This window comes from Lichenostomus cassidix, unplaced genomic scaffold (assembly GCF_008360975.1).
Source record: "Lichenostomus cassidix isolate B80296 unplaced genomic scaffold, HeHo_3.0 HiC_scaffold_37, whole genome shotgun sequence".
Taxonomy (NCBI): domain Eukaryota; kingdom Metazoa; phylum Chordata; class Aves; order Passeriformes; family Meliphagidae; genus Lichenostomus; species Lichenostomus cassidix.
Genome location: NW_028147279.1, coordinates 1,121,566 through 1,138,750, shown reverse-complemented (window position 1 = coordinate 1,138,750; position 17,185 = coordinate 1,121,566). Strand labels below are relative to the sequence as shown.

Here is a 17,185-nt window from a genome sequence, read left to right as displayed (position 1 = left end):
CACAACCCTCTCTTGACCAATCCCTGTGCTCATCAGCACACTGTGGGCGTGGCCTTCCCTGTCCCCGCCCCTTCTGGGCGTGTCCAAAGGGTCAATCAAAACACAATGGGCATGGCCTGGACTAGCCCCGCCCCTTGTGGGCGTGTCCTAGCCGCAGTGGGCGTGTCCTAGGAGCTTATCAGGACATCATGGGCGTGTCCTATGCTGTCCCCGCCCCTTCTGGGCGTGTCCAAATGGTCCATCAAAACATCATGGGCGTGTCCTGTGCTAGCTCCACCCATTGTGGGCGTGTCCCAGCCACAGTGGGCGTGTCCTAGGAGCTTATCAGGACATCATGGGTGCGTCCTATGCTGTCCCCGCCCCTTCTGGGCGTGTCCCCGCTGCAGTGGGCGTGTCCTATGTGACTGTCAGGACACTGTGGGCGTGCTCTGTGTTGTCCCCGCCCCTTCTGGGCGTGTCCCCGCCGCAGTGGGAGTGTCCTACAGGGACATTGGCGTGTCATGGGCGTGGCCTGTGTTGTCCCCGCCCCTCGTGGGCGTGTCCTAGCCACAGTGGGCGTGTCTTACAGGCATGTCAGGACACAGTGGGCGTGGCCTGCCATGTCCCCACCCCTTCTGGGCGTGTCCTAGCCACAGTGGGCGTGTCCTAGATGACTACAGGGACATCATGGGCGTGGTTTTTGTTGTCCCCGCCCCCCGTGGGCGTGTCCCCGCCGCAGTGGGCGTGTCCTACACGACTGTCTGGATCCTGTGGGCGTGGTTTGTGTTGACTCCGCCCCCCGTGGGCGTGTCCCCGCCGCAGTGGGCGTGTCCTGGGCGGGCAGCGCTGGGCCGGGGGGCGATGGGGCTGCGGCCGGGGGAGATCCCGGGGGGATTCCCGGGGGGATTCCCGGGGGTCTCGGGGGTCTTTGGGGCATTTCCGGGGATTTTTGGGGCATTTTCGGGGGTTTTTGGGGCATTCCAGGGGGTTTTTGGGGGATCCCAGGGGGTCTTTGGGGTATTTCCAGGGATTTTTCGGGGATTCCCGGCGGTTTTTGGGGCATTTCCAGGGATTTTTGGGGGATTTTCGGGGTTTTTTGGGGCATTTTCGGGGGGTTTTGGGGCATTCCAGAGGGTCTTTGGGGCATTTCCGAGGGTTTTTGGGGGATTCCCGGGGGTTTTTGGGGGATTCCCGGGGGTCTCGGGGGTTTTTGGGGGGTTTTTTGGGGTCTCCCGGGGGTCTCTGCTGCCGCTGCTGCTGCTGCTGCTGCCGGCCGGAGCGGCGGGGAAATTCGTCAGGGGCAGAGTGAGGACCAAGGAGGTGAGAATTTGGGGGATTTGTAATTAATTTAATTAATTTAGTTGGGATTTTTTGGGGAGGGTCGGAGTGAGAACCAAGGAGGTGAGGATTTGGGGGATTATTGGGGAATTTAATTGATTTAATTCGGTTTAATTTGGATTTTTTGGGGAGGGGAAGAGTGAGGACCAAGGAGGTGAGAATTTGGGGAATTTAATTAATTTGATTCGGTTTAATTGGGATTTTTCGGGGAGTTTTTGGGGAGGGGCAGAGTGAGAACCGAGGAGGTGAGAATTTGGGGAATTTTTAATTCATTTAATTCGGTTTAATTGGGATTTTTTGGGGAGGGTCGGAGTGAGGACCAAGGAGGTGAGAATTTGGGCAATTATTGGGGAATTTTTAATTAATTTAATTCGGTTTAATTGGGATTTTTCGGGGAGGGTCGGAGTGAGGACCAAGGAGGTGAGAATTTGGGCAATTATTGGGGAATTTTTAATTAATTTAATTCGGTTTAATTGGGATTTTTCGGGGAGGGGCAGAGTGAGAAACAAGGAGGTGAGGATTTGGGGAATTTGGGGAGGGGCTGGGGATGAATTGGGGAGGGGGCTGGGAATTACTAGAATTAATTAATTATTGGATTTAATTCATTAAATTGGATTTAATTGGGATTTTTTGGGGAGGGGCAGAGCGAGAACCGAGGAGGTGAGAGGGGAATTAATTTGGGGAGGGGGCTGCCGGACCCTCCCCATTTCTGTCGCGACCCCTCCCCCTTTCTATCGCGACCCTCCCCATTTCTATCGCGACCCCTCCCCATCCCCTCCCTTCCCCTCCCGTTGCCATGGAAACGCGGAGCGCGGCTGTTGCCACGACAACGCCGGGATCGATTTTAATTTATTTTATTTTATTTCTATTTTCTTGGGGGGGTTTTATTTGGGTCTGGGGTCTCTATTTGGGTCTGGGGTCTCTATTTATTTGGGTCTGGGGTCTCAGAACTGATTCGGGTCTGGGGTCTCTATTCAGGTCTGGGGTCTCTATTCGGGTCTCAGAACTGATTTGGGTCTGGGGTCTCTATTCGGGTCTGGAGTCTCAGGGCTGATTTGGGTCTGGGGTCTCTATTTATTCGGGTCTGGGGTCTCAGAACTGATTTGGGTCGGGGGTCTCAGGGCTGATTTGGGTCTGGGGTCTCTATTTATTCAGGTCTCTATTTGGGTCTGGGGTCTCTATTTGGGTCTCAGGGCTGATTTGGGTCTGGGGTCTGATTTGGGTCTGGGGTCTGATTTGGGTCTGGGGTCTCTCTTTATTTGGGTCTGGGGTCTCTATTTATTTGGGTCTGGGGTTTCAGAACTGATTTGGGTCTGGGGTCTCTCTTTATTTGGGTCTGGGGTCTCTATTTATTTGGGTCTGGGGTTTCAGAACTGATTTGGGTCTGGGGTCTCTCTTTATTTGGGTCTGGGGTCTCTATTTATTTGGGTCTGGGGTCTGATTCGGGTCTGGGGTCTGATTTGGGTCTGGGGTCTCTATTTATTTGGGTCTGGGGTCTCTATTTATTTGGGTCTGGGGTCTCTATTTATTTGGGTCTGGGGTCTGATTCGGGTCTGGGGTCTGATTTGGGTCTGGGGTCTCTATTTATTCGGGTCTGGGGTCTGATTTGGGTCTGGGGTCTCTATTTATTCGGGTCTGGGGTCTCAGAACTGATTTGGGTCTGGGGTCTGATTTGGGTCTGGGGTCTCTCTCTCTCCCCTCCCCAGGATTGGGTTTTCCTCACTCGGTTCTGTTTCCTCTCCGACTTTGGGCGACTCGACTTCCACTTCCGTTACCCCGAGGTCAATTGGGTCTGGGGGCTTCGATTGGGGCTGGGGGCTTCGGTGGGGCTGGGGGCTTCGGTTGGGGCTGGGGGCTTTAATTTGGGTCTGGGGTCTCTGGGGGTTTGGGGGCTTCTTTGGGTTCCTTATTTGGTCATTTTTGTCATTTTTGGGTCATTTTTGGGTCATTTGGTCATTATTGAGTCATTTGGGTCTGGGGTCTCTCGGGGGGGGATTTGGGGGATTCTCTGGGGTAGTTAATTGGGTCTGGGGTCTCTCGGGGGGGTTTGGGGGCTTCTTTGGGGTCCTTATTTGGTCATTTTTGGGTCATTTTTGGGTCATTTTTGGGTCATTTTTGGGTCATTTGGGTCTGGGGTCTCTCCGAGGGGGGGATTTTTGGGGATTCTCTGGGGTCCCTAATTGGGCCTGGGGTTGTTAATTGGGTCTGGGGTCTCCATTCGGGTCTGGGGTCTCTCCGGGGTCTCTGGGGGATTCTTTGGAGTCCCTAATTGGGTCTGGGGTCCCTAATTGGGTCCCTGATTGGGTCTGGGGTCTCCATTTGGGTCCCTAATTGGGTCTGGGGTCCCTGTTAGGGTCTGGGGTCCCGAATTGGGTCTGGGGTCCTTAATCGGGTCTGGGGTCTCCATTCGGGTCCCTGTTAGGGTCTGGGGTCCCGAATTGGGTCTGGGGTCCCGAATTGGGTCTGGGGTCTCCATTCGGCTCCCTAATTGGGTCTGGGGTCCCTAATTGGGTCCGGGGTCCCGAATTGGGTCTGGGGTCCCGAATTGGGTCCGGGGTCCCGAATTGGGTCTGGGGTCTCACAGGCCAAGTGCTGCCAGAACATTCTGCTCTACTTCGACGATCCCTCGCAGTGGCCAGCAGTGTACAGGAGGGGCGGCAAGGTGGGAAATGGGGCTGGGGGCTTCGGGGAGGGATGGGGCTGGGGGCTTCGGGGGGCCAGTGGGGTCTGGGGGCTTTGGGGTCTGAATTGGGTCTGGGGGCTTTGGGGGTGAATTGGGTCAGGGCTTTGGGGGTTGGTTGGTCTGGGGGCTTTGGGGAGTCTGGGGAGATGGCAGGGATTTGGGTCTGGGGGCAGAAATTGGGTCTGGGGGCTGGGGGCCAATTGGGTCAGGGGCTTTGGGGGAGTGGGGCTGGGGGCTTTGGGGGAATGGGTCTGGGGGCTTCGGGGCCAATTGGGTCTGGGGGCTTTGGGGGGTTAATTGGGTCTGGGGGCTTCTGGGGGTCTGGGGAGACTGCGGGGATTTGGGGCTGGGGCAGGAATTGGGTCTGGGGGCTTCGGGGGGTTAATCTGGGCTGGGGATTCATGGCTGCTGCAGGTCTGGAGGGTCCGAATTGGGTCTGGGGGCTTCAGGGGGCCGACTGGGTCTGGGGTTCTTTGGGGGTGTTTGGGGAAACTGTGGGATTGGGTCTGGGGGCTTCGGGGGGTTAATTGGGGCTGGGGGCTCATGGCTGCTGCAGGCTTGGAGGTGCAAATTGGGTCTGGGGGCTTCGGGGAGCAAATTTGGTCTGGGGGCTTCAGGGGGAGTCTGGGGAGACTGTGGGGATTTGGGGCTGGGGGCAGAAATTGGGGCTGGGGGCTTCAGGGGGTTAATTGGGGGTTCATGGCTGCAGCTAGGCTGGAGGGTCTGAATTGGGTCTGGGGGCTTCGGGGGGTTAACTGGGTCTGGGGTTCTTTGGGGGGTTAATTGGGTCTGGGGGCAGGAATTGGGTCTGGGGGCTTCGGGGGTTTAATTTGCTCAGGGGGTTCATGGCTGCCACAGGGCTGGAGGGTGTGAATTGGGTCTGGGGGCTTCGAGGGGAGGAATTGGGTCTGAGGGTGTAATTTGGTCTGGGGTCTCAGCTAATTTGGGTCTGGGGTCTCTGAAACTCAGCGGTTTCTGGGTCATTTTGGGGCTTTTTGGGGCCAATTTGGGGCTTTTTGGGGACAATTTGAGGAGGGGTCTGTGAGGAATTTGGGGAGGGGTCTCTGCGGCTCAGGGCTCTCAGATTAATTTGGGTCTGGGGTCTCTGAAGCTCGGCGGTTTCTGGGTCATTTTTGGTGCTTTTTGGGGACAATTTGGGGCTTTTTGGGGACAATTTGAGGAGGGGTCCCTGAGGAATTTGAGGAGGGGTCTGTGAGGAATTCGAGGAGGGGTCTCCGGGGCTCAGGACCCAGATTAATTTGGGTCTGGGGTCTCTGAAACTCGGCGGTTTCTGGGTCGTTTTTGGTGCTTTTCGAGGAGAATTTGGGGCTTTTTGGGGACAATTTGGGGCTTTTTGGGGACAATTTGAGGAGGGGTCCCTGAGGAATTTGAGGAGGGCTCTGTGAGGAATTTGAGGAGGGGTCTCTGAGGAATTTGAGGAGGGGTCTCCGAGGCTCAGGACTCAGATTAATTTGGGTCTGGGGTCTCTGAAGCTCGGCGGTTTCTGGGTCATTTTGGTGTTTTTGGGGCCAATTTGGGGCTTTTTGGGGACAATTTGAGGAGGGGTCCCTGAGGAATTTGAGGAGGGGTCCCTGAGGAATTAGAGGAGGGGTCTCCGAGGCTCAGGACCCGGATTAATTTGGGTCTGGGGTCTCAGGACTGCCAGGCCAAGGAGGCTGTGATTCGCCCTGAGAACAACCAGGTCATCAACCTCACCACGCAGTACGCCTGGTCGGGCTGCCAGGTGGGGCTGGGGGCTTCAGCTGGGGCTGGGGGCTTCAATTGGGGCTGGGGGCTTCATTTGGGGCTGGGGGCTTCTGGGAGGTTCAGGAGGATTTGGTTTTGGTGGGTCTGGGGTCTCCCCGAGCAGCCCCCTCCCCAAAATAACCTGTAGATCAATCTCAGTACACCTGGTGTGGCTGCTAGGTGGGGCTGGGGGCTCCTTTTGGGGCTGGGGGCTTCAATTGGGTCTGGGGGCTTCAACTGGGGCTGGGGGCTCCAATTGGGGCTGGGGGCTTCATTTGGGGCTGGGGGCTTCTGGGAGGTTTGGGGGGATTTGGTTTTGGTGGGTCTGGGGTCTCCCCAAGCAGCCCCCAACCCAAAACCAGCCCAGGGATCTCACCTGGTGTGGCTGCCAGGTGGGTCTGGGGGCTTCAATTGGGTCTGGGGGCTTCATTTGGGGCTGGGGGCTTCTGGGAGATTCAGATTTTGTGGGTCTGGGGTCTCCCAGCGCAGCCCCCTCCCCAAAACCAACCTCAGTACGCCTGGTCAGGCTGCCAGGTGGGGCCGGATTTGGGTCTGGGGGCTTCAGTTGGGTCTGAGGGGATTCATTTGGGGCTGGGGGCTTCATTTGGGGCTGGGGGCTTCTGGGAGGTTCGGTTTTGGTGGGTCTGGGGGCTCTAATTGGGTCTCTAATTGGGTCTGGGGTCTCTAATTAATTGGGTCTGGGGTCTCTAATGAATGAATTGGTTAGTTAATTGGGTCTGGGGTCTCTAATTAATGATTAACTAATTTGGGTCTGGGGTCCCAGGTGCTCTCAGGGGGGTCTCTAATTAATTAATTAATGAGTTAATTAATTAACTAATTTGGTCTGGGGTCTCCCAGGTGCTCCCGGGGGTCTCTAATTAATTAATTCACTCATTAGTTAATTTGGGTCTGGGGTCCCAGGTGCTCTCAGGCGTCTCTAATTAACGAATCAATTCATTAATTAACTCGTTAATTAATCAGTTAATTGGGTCTGGGGTCTCTCAGGTGCTCCCGGGGGTCTCTAATTAATGAATTCATTAATTAACATATTAATTAATTGGGTCTGGGGTCCCAGGTTCTCCCGGGGGTCTCAGGGCGACTCCTCAGCTGCTCCAGCGGCAGAAGCTTCCGGTCAGTGCGGGAGAGATGGTGGTATGTGGCGTTGAGTAAATGTGGGGTGAGTGACCCGAAATCACCTGAAATTACCCCAAAATCAGCCTGAAATCATCCCAAAATTATCCCAAAAATACCCCAAAATCCAACACCCTGAAACTGCATTGAAATCATCCCTAAATCACCCAAAATCAGCCCAAAATCATCCCAAAATCACCCCAAAATCCAACACCCTGTAACTGCATTGAAATCATCCCTAAATCACCCAAAATCAGCCCAAAATCAGCCCAAAGCCAGGAGCGCTGCTGGTATGTGGCGTTGAGTAAATGTGGGGTGAGTGACCCAAAATCTCCCAAAATTATCCCAAAATCAGCCTGAAATCATCCCAAAAATACCCCAAAATCATCCCAAAATCCAACACCCTGAAACTGCATTGAAATCACCCCAAAAACACCCGAAATTACCCCAAAATCACCCGAAATCATCCCAAAATCAGCCCAAATCCAGGAGCGCTGCTGGTATGTGGCTCTCAGTAAATGTGGGGTGAGTGACCCAAAATCACCTGAAATTACCCCAAAATCAGCCTGAAATCATCCCAAAAATACCCCAAAAATACCCCAAAATCCAACACCCTGAAACTGCATCGAAATCACCCCAAAAACACCCAAAATCACCCAAAATCACCCCAAAGCCAGGAGCACTGGTGGTATGTGGCGCTCAGTAAATGTGGGGTGAGTGACCCAAAATCACCTGAAATTACCCCAAAATTATCCCAAAACCACCCCAAAATCCAACACCCTGAAACTGCATTGAAATCACCCCAAAAACACCCCAAATTACGCTAAAATACCCAAAACCACCCAAAATCACCCCCAAAAAAATCCCAAAAACACCCCAAAGCCAGGAGCACTGCTGGTATGTGGCGCTGAGCAAGTGTGGGGTGAGTGACCCAAAATCACCCGAAATCACCCCAAAATTATCCCAAAAACGTCCCAAAATCATCCCAAAATCCAACACCCTGAAACTGCATCGAAATCACCCTAAAATCATCCCAAAGTCAGCCAAAATCATCCCAAAATCACCCAAAATTACCCCAAAGCCAGGAGCACTGCTGGTATGTGGCGTTGAGTAAATGTGGGGTGAGTGACCCAAAAAACCCCAAAATTACCCCAAAAACATCCCAAAATCATCCCAAAATCATCCCAAAAATACCCCAAAATCAGCCCAAAATCCAACACCCTGAAACTGCACCGAAATCAACCCAAAATCAACCCAAAATCAGCCCAAAGCCAGGAGCACTGGTGGTATGTGGCGTTGAGTAAATGTGGGGTGAGTGACCCAAAAAACCCCAAAATCACCCCAAAAACGTCCCAAAATCATCCCAAAATCCAACACCCTGAAACTGCACTGAAATCACCCCAAAAACACCCAAAATCACCCCAAAAATCATCCCAAATCCAGGAGCACTGGTGGTATGTGGCGTTGAGCAAGTGTGGGGTGAGTGACCCAAAATCACCCGAAATCACCCCAAAATACCCCAAAATTATCCCAAAAACACCCCAAAATCCAACACCCTGAAACTGCATCGAAATCATCCCAAAATCATCCCAAAATCACCCCAAAGCCAGGAGCACTGGTGGTATGTGGCTCTGAGCAAGTGTGGGGTGAGTGACCCAAAATCACCCAAAATCACCCCAAAATCAGCCTGAAATCATCCCAAAAAAATCCCAAAATCATCCCAAAATCACCCCAAAATCCAACACCCTGAAACTGCACCAAAGTCACCCCAAAAAACCCCAAAAATCACCCCAAAAATCACCCCAAAATCACCCCAAAAACCCCAAAAAACAGCCAAAAACCCCAAAAAACATCCCAAATTACCTTAAAATACCCCAAAATAGCCTAAAATACCCCAAAATCACCCCAAAGTCACCCCAAAATCACCCCAAAATCACCCAAAATCCAGGATCACTGGTGGTATGTGGCGCTGAGCAAGTGTGGGGTGAGTGACCCAAAAACCCCAAAAAAGTCCCAAAACCACCCCAAACACCCCCAAACCACCCCAAATTACCCAAAACCTCCCAAAATCACCCCAAAAATATCCCAAAAACACCCCAAAAATCACCCCAAACCCCCTCTAAAAAACCCCAAAAAAACCCAAACCTCCCAAAAACCCCAAAAATCCCCCCCTAAAACCCAAAAAACCCCAAAAACCCCCAAAAACTGCCTCAACAAATACCTAAAACTCCCCAAAAAACCCCCAAAAAACCCCAAAAACCCCAAACCTCCCAAAAACCCCCAAAAACCCCAAAAACTCCACAAACCTCCAAAAACCTCCCTAAAAAAACCTAAACCCTCCCAAAAAACCCCCAAAACCCCAAAATCCCCCCAAATCGCCCTCAAAAACCCCAAAAAACCCCAAACCTCCGAAAACCCCAAAAAACCCCAAAAACCAAAAAACCCCACAAACCTCAAGAAAATGCTAAAAAAACCTAAAACCCCCAACCCCAAAAAATCCCAAACCTCCCAAAAACCCCAAAAAACCCCAAAAATCCCCAAAAACCCCCAAAAAATCCCACAAACCTCAAGAAAACGCTCCAAAAAAACCCTAAAAAAACCCCTAAAACCCCCCAAAAAACCCCAAAATCCCCCCAAACCTCCCTCAAAAAAAACCCCCAAAACCCCCAAACCCCCAAAAACCCCAAAATCCCCCCAAAAACCCCCAAAAAACCCCAAAAATCCCCCACAGGGTGACGGTCTGGAGCTGGACTACGAGATGGTTTTGACCAACGGCGACTCCTTCTGGACTCGACACTTCTCTGCTGACGAGTTCGGTGAGGAGGGGCTGCAATTGGGTCTGGGGGCTTCCCGTGGGGTTTTTGGGGTTTTTTGGGATTTTTGGGGGTTTTATTTGGGGGGTTTTGGGGGCTTTTTGGGTTAATTTTGGTGGTTTTGGGGTTTTTTTTTTTTGTTTTTTTGGGTATATTTAGGGGTGGGTTTTTGGGTTTATTTGGGTCTGGGGGCTGCAATTGGGGCTGGGGGCTTCCCGTGGGGTTTTTGGGGTTTTTTTGGGATTTTTTTGAGTTTTTTGGGGTTTATTTCGGGTTTTTGGAGGTTTTATTTTGGTTTTTTTCTGGTTTTCCTGGGGCTTCATTTGGGTCTGGGGGCTTCATTCAGGTCTGGGTTCTTTATTTGGGTCTGGGGGCTTCATTTTATTTCCCCATTTCTCCCCCCGTGGATCCTATTTGGGTCTGGGGGTTTCATTTGGGTCTGGGGGCTTCATTTCATCCAGTCCTTTATCCCCTCATGGCTTTTATTTGGGTCTGGGGGCTCCATTTGGATCTGGGGTTCTTTATTTGGGTCTGGGGGCTTCATTTGGGTCTGGGGGCTTCATTTGGATCTGGGTTTCTTCATTTGGGTCTGGGGGCTTCATTTTATTTCCCCATTTCTCCCCCCACGGATTCAATTTGGGTCTGGGGGCTTCATTTCCTTCATTCCTTTATCCTCTCCATCCATTTCATTTGGGTCTGGGGGCTTCATTTGGGTCTGGGGGCTTCATTTGGGTCTGGGGGCTTCATTTGATTTCCCCATTTCTCCCCCTATGGATTCCATTTGGGTCTGGGGGCTTCACTCCCTGCACTCCCCCTCCCCCCGTGGTGGCTATTTGGGTCTGGGGTCTCTCTCCGGAGCCCCCCGCCCCCCCCGAAGCCCCCAGCCCCAATTCCTCGCAGGGATCCTGCAGACTGACATCACCTTCCTGCTCATCTTCGGCCTCATCTTCCTCCTCGCCTGCTACTGTGGCTGTGAGGGAGGGAATTGGGGCTGGGGGCTTCGGGGAGGCTGGGGGCTTCAGAGGGGTTAATTGGGGCTGTGAGGGAATTGGGTCTGGGGGCTTTGGGGGATTAATTGGGTCTGGGGCTTCGGGGGCTTCGGGGGGTTAATTGGGTCTGGGGGCTTCGGGGGTTAATTGGGTCTGGGGGCTTCAGGGAACGTGGGGAGGGGGCCTTCTCCCTCGCCTGCTACTGCGGCTGTGAGGGAATTGAGTCTGGGGGCTTCGGGGGCTTTCGGGAAATTGGGGCTGGGGGTTTTGGGGGAGGTGGGTCTGGGGGCTTAATTGGGGCTGGGGGCTTCGGGGAGGAATGGGTCTGGGGGCTTCGGGGAGAGGTGGGTCTGGGGCTTCCAGCTACTGTGGCTGTGAGGGGCTTAATTGGGTCTGGGGGCTTCGGGGCTTAATTGGGTCTGGGGGCTTCGGGGGTTAATTGGGGCTGGGGTTCATGGCTACTGTGGCTGTGAGTGGGTTAATTGGGTCTGGGGGCTTCGGTGGGAATTGGGTCTGGGGGCTTCGGGGGGGTGGGTCTGGGGGCTTCGGGGGATCTGGGGAGGCTGCAGGGATTTGGGTCTGGGGGCTCCAGGGGTTCATGGCTACTGCAGCTGTGAGGAATTTAATTGGGTCTGGGGGCTTCGGGGAATTGAGTCTGGGGGCTTCAGGGGTTAGTGGGGCTGGGGGCATGGGGAAATGTGGGGAGGGGCTCTTCCTCCTCGCCTGCTACTGCGGCTGTGAGGGAATTGGGGCTGGGGGCTTCGGGGGAGGCTGGGGGCTTCGGGGGCTTTGGTGGGAATTGGGTCTGGGGGCTTCGGGGGCTTTGGTGGGTAGGTGGGGGCTTCGGGGGAGCTGGGGAGGCTGCAGGGATTTGGGTCTGGGGGCGACAATTGGGTCTAGGGGCGTCTGGGGGATCTCAAAGGGGTTAATTGGGGCTGGGGGCTTGGGGGAATGTGGGGAGGGGGCTCTTCCTCCTCGCCTGCTACTGCGGCTGTGAGGGGGTTAATTGGGGCTGGGGGCTTCGGAGGGCTGAGGGCCAGGGAATTGAGTCTGGGGGCTTCGGGGGCTGGGGAGGGTTAGGGGAATTTGGGGAGGGGGCTCTGGGGGATTTTGGGGGGGATTGGGCTGTTTGGGGAAACTTATTTGGGTCTGGGGTCTCTGGTTTAATTTGGGTCTGGGGTCTCTCTGGCTAATTGGGTCTGGGGTCTCTCGCAGATCGCCTCAAGGGGCTGCAGCTGCTCCACACCACCTACAAGATGTTCATGGCGGCGGCCGGGCTGGAGGGTAGAATTGGGGCTGGGGGCTTCGGGGGAGTTGGTTCTGGGGGCTTCAGGGAGAAGAGTTTGGGTCTGGGGGCTTCGGGAGGGAATTGGGTCTGGGGGCTTCGGGGTCTGGGGGCTTGGGGGCTCTATGTGAGTTATTGGGTCTGGGGGCTTCGGAGGGGATTTGGGGGTTCATGGCAGCGGCTAGGCTGGAGGTGCGGGTGGGTCTGGGGGCCGGGGCAGAATTGGGTCTGGGGGCTTCGGGGAATTGGGTTAGTGGGTCTGGGGTTCATAGCTGTGGCTGGGCTGGAGGGTGTGAATTGGGTCTGGGGGCTTCGGGGAATTGGGGGTTAATTGGGTCTGGGGGTTCATAGCTGTGGCTGGGCTGGAGGGTGTGTGGGTCTGGGGGCTTCGGGGGTCTGGAGGCTTTGGGGGGATTTGGGTCTGGGGGCTTCAGGGGCGGAATTGGGTCTGGGGGCTTCGGGGGCTATGGGGGTCAATTGGGTCTGGGGGCTTCGGGGTTTTATGGGGTTTTAGGGAGGATTTGGGGGAATTTCGGGTGGATTTTTGGGGGTTTATTTGGGTCTGGGGTCTCAATTTTGGGGTAATTTCGGGCGGATTTTGGGGCGGATTTTGGGGGGTTATTTGGGTCTGGGGTCTCTGTGGATTTTGGGGCAATTTTCGGGCAATTTCGGGCAGATTTTGGGGTGAATTTTGGGTGATTTTCGGGTAATTTCGGGTGAATTTTGGGTGATTTTCGGGTAATTTCGGGTGGATTTCGGGCAGATTTTGGGGTGAATTTTGGAGTATTTTTGGATGGATTTTCGGGTGAATTTCGGGTGAATTTTTGGGTATTTTTGGGTGGATTTTCAGGTAATTTTGGGTGATTTTGGGGCAATTTGGGATGTATTTTCGGGTGGATTTTGGGGTGAATTTTCAGGTATTTTTGGGTGGATTTTTGGGTAATTTCGGGTGGATTTCGGGGTAATTTCGGGTGGATTTTGGGGTGATTTCTGGTAGATTTTGGGGTAATTTCGGGTGAATTTCGGGTGAATTTTTGGGTATTTTTGGGTGGATTTTCGGGTAATTTTGGGTGATTTTGGGGCAATTTGGGATGTATTTTCGGGTGGATTTTGGGATGAATTTTCGGGGTAATTTCGGGTGGATTTTGGGGTAATTTCGGGTGGATTTCGGGTAATTTGGGATGTATTTTCGGGTGGATTTTGGGGTAATTTCGGGTAATTTCGGGTGGATTTTGGGTGATTTTCGGGTAATTTCGGGTGGATTTCGGGCAGATTTTGGGGTGAATTTTGGAGTATTTTTGGATGGATTTTCGGGTGATTTTCGGGTGAATTTTTGGGTATTTTTGGGTGGATTTTCAGGTAATTTTGGGTGATTTTGGGGCAATTTGGGATGTATTTTCGGGTGGATTTTGGGGTGAATTTTCGGGTATTTTTGGGTGGATTTTGGGGTAATTTCGGGTAGATTTTTGGGTGAATTTTGGGGGGTTTATTTGGGTCTGGGGTCTCTGTGGGTTTTGGGTGGATTTTGGGGTAATTTTGGGGTAATTTGGGATGTGTTTTGAGGTGGATTTTGGGCTAATTTGGGATGGATTTTCGGGTGGATTTTGGGTGAATTTCGGGTAATTTCGGGTGAATTTTCGGGCAATTTCGGGTACATTTTGGGGTGGATTTTTGGGGGTTTATTTGGGTCTGGGGTCTCTGTGGGTTTTAGGGCAATTTGAGGTAATTTCGGGTGGATTTTGGGGTAATTTCGGGTGAATTTTGGGGCAATTTGTGATGTATTTTCGGGTCGATTTTGGGGTGAATTTTGGGTGATTTTCGGGTAATTTCGGGTGGATTTCGGGCAGATTTTGGGGTGAATTTTGGAGTATTTTTGGATGGATTTTCGGGTGAATTTCGGCTGAATTTTTGGGTATTTTTGGGTGGATTTTCGGGTAATTTTGGGTGATTTTGGGGCAATTTGGGATGTATTTTCGGGTGGATTTTGGGGTGAATTTTCGGGTATTTTTGGGTGGATTTTGGGGTAATTTCGGGTGGATTTCGGGTAATTTGGGATGTATTTTCGGGTGGATTTTGGGGTAATTTCAGGTGGATTTTGGGTGATTTTCGGGTAATTTCGGGTGGATTTCGGGCAGATTTTGGGGTGAATTTTTGAGTATTTTTGGATGGATTTTCGGGTGAATTTCGGGTGAATTTTGGGTATTTTTGGGTGGATTTTCGGGTAATTTCGGGTGATTTTGGGGCAATTTGGGATGTATTTTCGGGTGGATTTTGGGGTGAATTTTCGGGTATTTTCGGGTGGATTTTGGGGTAATTTCGGGTGGATTTTGGGGTGGATTTTGGGGTAATTTCGGGTGGATTTCGGGTGGATTTTGGGGTAATTTCGGGTGGATTTTGGGGTAATTTCGGGTGGATTTTGGGTGAATTTCGGGTGGATTTTGGGGTAATTTCGGGTGGATTTTGGGGTAATTTTGGGTGGATTTTCAGGTAATTTCAGGTGAATTTCGGGCGGATTTTGGGGTTGGTTTTGGGGTAATTTCGGGGGGTTTTTGGGGTGGATTTGGGGTGATTTGGGGGTAATTCAGGATGTATTTTCGGGTGGATTTTGGGTGATTTCGGGTAATTTCGGGTGGATTTTCCGGTGGATTTTGGGGTGATTTTGGGTGGATTTTGGGGTAATTTCGGGTGGATTTTCGGATGGATTTTAGGGCAGATTTGGGGTGAATTTCGGGCGGATTTTTGGGTGGATTTTGGGTGAATTTCGGGTAATTTTGGATGGATTTTTTGGGTGGATTTTCGGGTAATTTTGGGTGGATTTCGGGTGAATTTCGGGTGAATTTTTGGGTGGATTTTTGGATAGATTTCGGGTGGATTTTCGGGGATTTTCGGGCAATTTCGGGTAGATTTTGGGGTAATTTTGGGTAATTCGGGATGGATTTTGGTGTGGATTTGGGGGTAATTTGGGTTGCATTTCGGGGTAGATTTTGGGATGGATTTTGGGGTGATTTTGGGCAATTTTGGTGAATTTGGGGAGGGGTCTCCCCCTTCTCCCCCCCAGTTCTGAGTCTCCTGCTGAGCTGCATCTACTGGGCTCAATACGGCTGTGACGGGGTTGGGCACGGCGGGGTCAAGGTCCTGGGTAGGATTTTGGGGTGAAAAACCAGGATTTTGGGAAAATTTTGAAATTTGGGCAAATTTGGGCAAAATTTGGGGGATTTTTGGGGGGTTTTGGGGTGGATTTTGGGGGATTTTGGGTGGTTTTGGGGTGTTTTGGGGGATTTTGGGGTGGCTGTGATGGGGTTGGGCACAGCGGGGTCAAGGTGTTGGGTAGGATTTTGGGGTGAAATCCCGCGATTTTGGGAAAATTCGGGAAATTTTGGGAAATTTGGGGGGATTTCTGCAAAATTTGGGGGATTTTGGGGGGAATTTTGGGGTGTCTTTGGGGGATTTTGGGGTGGCTGTGACGGGGTTGGGCAGGGTGGGGTCAAGGTCCTGGGTAGGAATTTGGGGTGAAATCCCGCGATTTTGGGAAAATTCGGGGAATTTCGGGAAATTTGGGGGGATTTCTGCAAAATTTGGGGGATTTTGGGGGATTTGGGGTGGATTTTTGGTGGATTTTAAGGGAGATTTTGAGGTGGTTCTGGGGATATTTTGGGATGGATTTCAGGATGGATTTTGGGGTGATTTGGGGTGGATTTTAGGATGGATTTTGGGGATATTTTGGGGTGGATTTTGAGGTGATTTGGGGCTATTTTGGGGTGGATTTTGGGGATATTTTGGGATGGATTGCAGGAAGGATTTTGGGGTGATTTGGGGATATTTTGGGGATATTTTGGGATGGATTTTAGGATGGATTTTGGGGTGTTTTGGGGTGATTTTGGGGTGATTTTGGGATAGATTTCAGGATGGATTTTGGGGTGATTTTGGGGTGATTTGGGGTGGATTTCAGGATGGATTTTCAGGCGGATTTTGGGGATATTTGGGGCTATTTTGGGACGATTTTCGGATGGATTTTAGGATGGATTTTGGGGTGATTTGGGGTGATTTTGGAGTGATTTGGGGATATTTTGGGCTGGATTTTGGGGTGATTTGGGGTGGCTTTTAGGATGGATTTTGGGGATATTTTGGGGTGATTTTGGGATGGATTTTAGGATGGATTTTGGGGTGATTTTGGGGTGATTTGGGGATATTTTGGGGTGATTTTGGGGCTATTTGGGTTGATTTTGAGGTGATTTTGGGAGTATTTTGGGCTGGATTTTGGGGTGATTTGGGGATGGATTTTGGGGTGATTTGGGGATATTTTGGGCTGGATTTTGGGCTGGATTTTGGGGTGATTTGAGGTGGATTTTGGGGTGATTTTGGGGCTACTTTGAGGTGATTTTAGGTGATTTTGGGATGGATTTTAGGATGGATTTTGGGGTGATTTGGGGTGGATTTTGAGGTGGACTTTGGGGATATTTTAGGATGGATTTTGGGATGGATTTTGGGGTGATTTGGGGCTATTTTGGGAGTGATTTTGGGGCTATTTTGGGATGGATTTTGGGGATATTTTGGGGTGATTTTGGGATGGATTTCAGGATGGATTTTAGGATGGATTTTGGGGATATTTGGGGTGATTTGGGGCTATTTTTGGGGTGATTTCGGGTGGATTTTGGGGTGGATTTCAGGATGGAATTTGGGGCTATTTTGGGATGGATTTTGGGGCTATTTGGGGTGATTTTGGGTGATTTGGGGCTAATTTTGGGGTGATTTTGGGGCTATTTTACGATGGATTTTGGGGAAATTTTGAGGTGATTTTGGGGCTATTTTAGGATGGATTTTGGGGTGATTTTGGGATATTTTGGGGCTATTTTGGGGTGATTTTGGGTGATTTGGGGCTAATTTTGGGGTGATTTTGGGGCTATTTTACGATGGATTTTGGGGATATTTTGAGGTGATTTTGGGGCTATTTTAGGATAGATTTTAGGATGGATTTTGGGATGGATTTTGGGGCGATTTGGGTGATTTTGGGTCTCCTCCCCTCCCCAGGGAAGCTCCTGTTCTCCATCAGCTTCCTCATCTTCCTCCTGATGCTGATCCTGCTGGGGAAAGGATTCTCCGTCACACGGTCAGTGGTCACTGATGGTCACTCTGGTCACTCAATGGTCACTCGGGGTCACTCGGGGGTCACTCTGTGGTCACTCTGGGGTCACTCTGGGGTCACTCTGGTCACTCGGGGTCA

The 17,185-nt window shown here is 51.8% G+C and overlaps 1 protein-coding gene across 1 annotated transcript in view; it reads left to right on the top strand.

Annotated features, from left to right (window-relative positions):
* The first annotated feature begins 570 nt into the window (after positions 1–570).
* The window catches only part of TMEM145 (transmembrane protein 145), a 29,318-nt gene continuing 12,703 nt past the window's right edge, over positions 571–17,185 (top strand). The window contains exons 1-11 of the mRNA XM_085044639.1: positions 571–800; positions 1,359–1,380; positions 3,024–3,098; positions 3,902–3,979; positions 5,658–5,744; positions 6,822–6,923; positions 9,609–9,693; positions 10,591–10,662; positions 11,895–11,963; positions 15,023–15,103; positions 16,993–17,071. Of these exons, the coding sequence (XP_084900765.1) occupies positions 571–800; positions 1,359–1,380; positions 3,024–3,098; positions 3,902–3,979; positions 5,658–5,744; positions 6,822–6,923; positions 9,609–9,693; positions 10,591–10,662; positions 11,895–11,963; positions 15,023–15,103; positions 16,993–17,071 (980 nt within the window). The remainder of the gene's footprint in view (positions 801–1,358; positions 1,381–3,023; positions 3,099–3,901; positions 3,980–5,657; positions 5,745–6,821; positions 6,924–9,608; positions 9,694–10,590; positions 10,663–11,894; positions 11,964–15,022; positions 15,104–16,992; positions 17,072–17,185) is intronic.